The sequence below is a fragment of the Morone saxatilis genome, unplaced genomic scaffold (assembly GCF_004916995.1).
Source record: "Morone saxatilis isolate NCDOM2014 unplaced genomic scaffold, NCSU_SB_2.0 Contig18, whole genome shotgun sequence".
Lineage (NCBI taxonomy): Eukaryota > Metazoa > Chordata > Actinopteri > Moronidae > Morone > Morone saxatilis.
Genome location: NW_023339740.1, coordinates 228,945 through 233,433, shown reverse-complemented (window position 1 = coordinate 233,433; position 4,489 = coordinate 228,945). Strand labels below are relative to the sequence as shown.

The 4,489-nt window shown below is 40.2% G+C and overlaps 1 protein-coding gene across 2 annotated transcripts; it reads right to left on the bottom strand.

The window, feature by feature from the left end:
- Positions 1–1,260: 1,260 nt before the first annotated feature.
- On the bottom strand, positions 1,261–3,799 carry LOC118328920 (transcription factor 15-like). Of its 2 annotated transcripts, XM_035662859.1 has the most exons (3): positions 3,143–3,799; positions 2,706–2,770; positions 1,261–2,102 (listed from the first exon to the last, which is right to left on the bottom strand). In XM_035662859.1, the coding sequence occupies exons 1-2, from the start codon at positions 3,626–3,628 to the stop codon at positions 2,735–2,737; spliced, it is 522 nt and encodes a 173-aa protein (XP_035518752.1). In that variant the 5' UTR covers positions 3,629–3,799; the 3' UTR covers positions 1,261–2,102; positions 2,706–2,734. The 2 variants fall into 2 exon arrangements, with proteins under 2 accessions (XP_035518752.1, XP_035518751.1); XM_035662858.1 differs by lacking the exon at positions 2,706–2,770 and having other exon boundaries at positions 3,143–3,798.
- Between the last annotated feature and the right edge of the window lie 690 nt (positions 3,800–4,489).

Here is a 4,489-nt window from a genome sequence, read left to right as displayed (position 1 = left end):
TTTGCTCATCTGTGACTCAAATCAGATTTCAGAACAGTCCAAAAAAAATGGAATTTTTTCTGTTCTATTTCAGACCACTTTCATAATGTCCAAATCAGATTCAGAATTCACATGACTTTTACATCACTCGGCATTGTAATGATGGATACTTCAGTACAATGGCCTTAAATTAAATTAAATTAGAATCAGAATCAGAATCAGAAATACTTTAATAATCCCAGGGGGAAATTATTTTATTTATTATTTAAATCTGATATGGGCCACATTTAAAAAATAATGTGAACAGCCAAACAAAAAACAATAAATCAGAATTGAGCACTAGGCTTGCAGTGGAAAAGAGAAAGTTGACTAAGGCTTGCTCAACTGTTATTGGAGCAAAAAAGGGTGGGACTTAAGCGTCAATTACAAAACAACAAGAATATTTTCTGTGCAATGTTTAAAACTATTGTTAACAGAATGTGCAAAAGCACTGCAACCTTGAACTACATCAAAACACATTACCATTACACTGAAGGCAACATGAGAGTCGGGTCTATGTAAAAATAAATTTAATTTCAAAGTAGATTACAACATGTAATGAAAAAGCAAACAAAATAGTGTCCCACAGATATCTTCTGTCGCACACAACTTCACATGACCAGCTTAGGCAGATGGAGTGGTCTGTCCTCTCAAATGTCATTCCTGAAGCTGCTCTGCTGTCGGCTGCAAGTCTGTTTGTGAGCCTAGCTTCCCAAGATCATTTAAAATGATGCAAACTTTTGCAGGAGTTTGCCTTGTCAGACCCTTAAGTACAGTATATTAGAAGATAGGCACCAAAAGCATCTCAGTGTCTCTAATAGATCCGTCTGTGCTGCAGTCATGCTAACACATTGGCGTCCAATATTTAAAGCAGCAGTAGGTAAGTATAAAATTTACTTTTAGTCATATTTGCAAAAACTTTCACTATATCTTGACAGTAGTACATGACACAGATAATCTGTGAAAAAATCTTGTTCCTCTGGCTCGTTCTAGTGCTCCTTATGGCATTTGCAAGAATCAGAGCTGAGAAAGATATAGACACTTTGGGTTAAAAGCTTGAAGATAGTTGACTGTTGAGTCTTAATCCCAGGGTCCCAACGTGTCTGTATATGATGCCCTGAGAATGAGACTCAACACTTCTTTCTTGGCTCTGACTGATTGTTTACGTTCAGGCCCGGTGGATTCTTACAAATGTCATTAGGACAAATAGAATGAGCCAGAGGAACCTGATTTCTTCACAGATTGTCTGTCTTATGTACTACTGTCAGGATATAGTGAAAGTTTAAGCAAATATGACTATGAAATATTTTTATAAAAATTACCTACTGCAGCTTTAAAGGACCATTATCAAATTATATAAATTACTTGTAAGTTCACATATGTAACTATAGACTATTATTATTATTATAACTATGTAACTATTATTTATGTAAATAAGCCTTAACTAACATCACACAACTTTGACAGTATATATTTAGTTATCATTTGTTGTCAGTTAGCTGTTTCAAATCCTTTGTTTTGAACTTGAATGGAGAGGATATCCTTTTATTTACATTTGGATTATGGATTGTGTTTTTAAGTAATAAAAGGTGATTAGCCTTTTGCTTACTTCTTCATGATTTAGACCTATTCCGGAGCCGGTAATGTTGTGTATTCCATGGCCCGTAGATTTAGATTTTATATATACAATTATGCTTAGAGGCCAAAATATCAACACATCATGTAGAATTTGACTGTAGTTGGTCATTAAAATAAAAAGGAATATCCCTGACCATACTGCAGCTTTGGCTGCATATTCCCTTGTGCCATCACACTGGACAGAGTTACTGTATCTGCAGGTGACACACAGATGGTTTTGGCGCCAGTCCTCTTATCTCATTCTGGGTAAAATGTCCAATGAGCCAAACTCCCAAAACCCAAAGTAGTCCTCAAAGGCTGTTGTGGTACTGAGATGCTTCTAGACTCTAGGAATGGTCGGCGGAGGTCCGCTCTGAAGAGATCCAGTCCTACTCCCAGTTTCATCGTCGACTTATTTGTCTCGCACTGCTTCCGTGCCTTTTCACACAGTCTCGTCTGTCTTTCACCTGTGGACACAGAGGGAACTGTCACTGCCAGTTCAAACATCATCACAGTGTGCCTATGGAAATAAATAGTTCTGATGTTTTGATGTACTTTCCTGAGAGCATATAAATAGGTTCAGTGCAATTACATATCTGTCTAGAGTGGATAAAAGCACAGTTTTCCTTTAAAGGATATCTCCATGCACTGAATGATATGGCAACTATAAATAAACTAAATCCCAACACAGGCATCTGAATACCAAGATGGGCCGTGTCCGTTTTACTGGGGTGCATGCAGCTCATTCTGACCCCACAGTGTCATATGACCTCCCTCTAAAGTGGAACAGACTTATTCCAGTCAAACAATTTGATGTACTGATGAACTGTTGAAAAAACGCTAAGCAAATACATTATGTCTATGGTATTTTTCCAATAAAACTCATAGCTCTCAGTCCTGAATTATGATATGAAATAATGTTAGAATGCTGAAATCAAATAGCACACACTTTAATCTTAATGTTGAACATTAAACATATTATGATGTGGCACCAGAATTCATTCACAGCACTAACTGGCATTCGAAAATCAATATTCAGACTATTTAACTGGCGTTCTGGGTGCACTGACCTGCCTTTCTTCCTTCATGCTGAACCCATTTATAAATGTGCAACTTTTGTGTTTACCTCTTCTATCTACAAAGACACACACAATGTCATGCATCAATGAATATATTTTTTCAGAAATATTAGGGTTTTATTGGAAATTCGGCATACAAATGGTCCATCAACTCTGCAACTTGGTTCCCCCGTTGTGCATTTTGCAGGAATGACAGGCGGAGCAATTATGGAAGTTGAAACTGCATTTTAAAAAAGCTGCATATTATACTGAATATACGCGGTATTAAACAGTGGACCCTGGTGAATTATAAGAAGATCTACAATAATAAATGCTGCATGTGTTACGCTTGCCAACAGTAAAGAAGTGTTAAAATAGTACATTTTGAAATGGAGTTCTGGGAGATATATCTGACAAGTGTTTTTCTGCATATGCAATGAATATTTTACCCCTTTCCGTTGGTTGCTGAGGCAGAATGTGCAGATAGTCCGGGGCTGTTTGCCTTCTCCACCCCCCTTCACCTCCTTGTACACGGCACTGAGGCACGGCTGGCCGTCCTCCCTCCCGTCCCCGACCACCAGCACGTTGGCCAAGTGGGAGATATAGCTGGACGCCAGGCGCAGTGTCTCGATTTTGGAGAGTTTCCTGTCCACCGGCTCCGTGGGGATGAGTGTCCGCAGCGCCGTGAAGGCCGTGTTGACGTTCTGGGTCCGGTATCTCTCCCTGGCGTTAGCGGCGTTCCGCTGTCGCACCACGCCGCCGGACTCCAGCCTGTAACTGTCCCCCGGAATCCCGCAGCAGCCGTAGCCCTGGTCCGTGCTACTGCCGTCGCTCTCGCTGCGGTTCCCCTCCTCGTCGTCCGACATCAAGGTCAGGTCAGCGGGGTAAGAGAAGGGATGCGTCGACACCGGCCTCAGCATGGTGAAAGCCATCATAAGTGTTGCACAGGGAGAGCCAATCCCGCGTATTCAAGTAAAAAACAGCTGCATGCAGACGACAGCCGTGCGTAAAAGTCGCTGTAACTCCAAGGTTTAGCCAGCAGAAGCCCACAGTTTGTTTAGACACTTCCCCATAGGATGGCCCAGTGATAGTCCTCATGACAGGGAGGGCTCTTATAGCAGCTACAGTAGCCGCTCAGCTGGAAGGGGAGTGGTAGAGCACATGCAGGGGCTCCCATCCTCCCAAATGTTTTGGTTCTAAAAGTCACAGGCAGAGTGTATGTTCACCAAAATGAGCCATTAGTTTTTATGAGCAGAGAGAGGAGCAAACACTGGCACTTGAGGGACATGATGACACATTTGGGATAATGGTTAAGTGACCTTCAGCTTCAGATGCTTGCACACAGTATTTCACTAAAGGGTTTGATGACAGTGAAATGCAGTGGAAAGTGGTGCAATATAACTAAGAACATTTACTCAAGCTGTACTGAAGCCTAATTTTGAGGTACTTGAACGACTTCAGTATTTATGCCACTTTATTCTATTAGTGTTGGGCAGTAAGGCATTGCTAGTAATAATAACTAGTAGCAGTGTTACAGTTAGTAGTTGTTGTTTTTTTTGAGTAACTAACCCAGCATTTGGCTATTAGTTTCCTCTTCACTGTAAATCCTACATAAAAGAAGTAAGCTAATATAACTTAATCATCAAAAAAATCACATGAATTAAATCCACCTCAAAAATTAATTAATAACTGATTTGTACAGTTTTGGTGATATAATTCCAGCCTGTTCCATTGACTCATATTCTTTATGTTGACTTTATATTTTTACAAAAATGTAAGCCCCAAAGCCCCCAAAT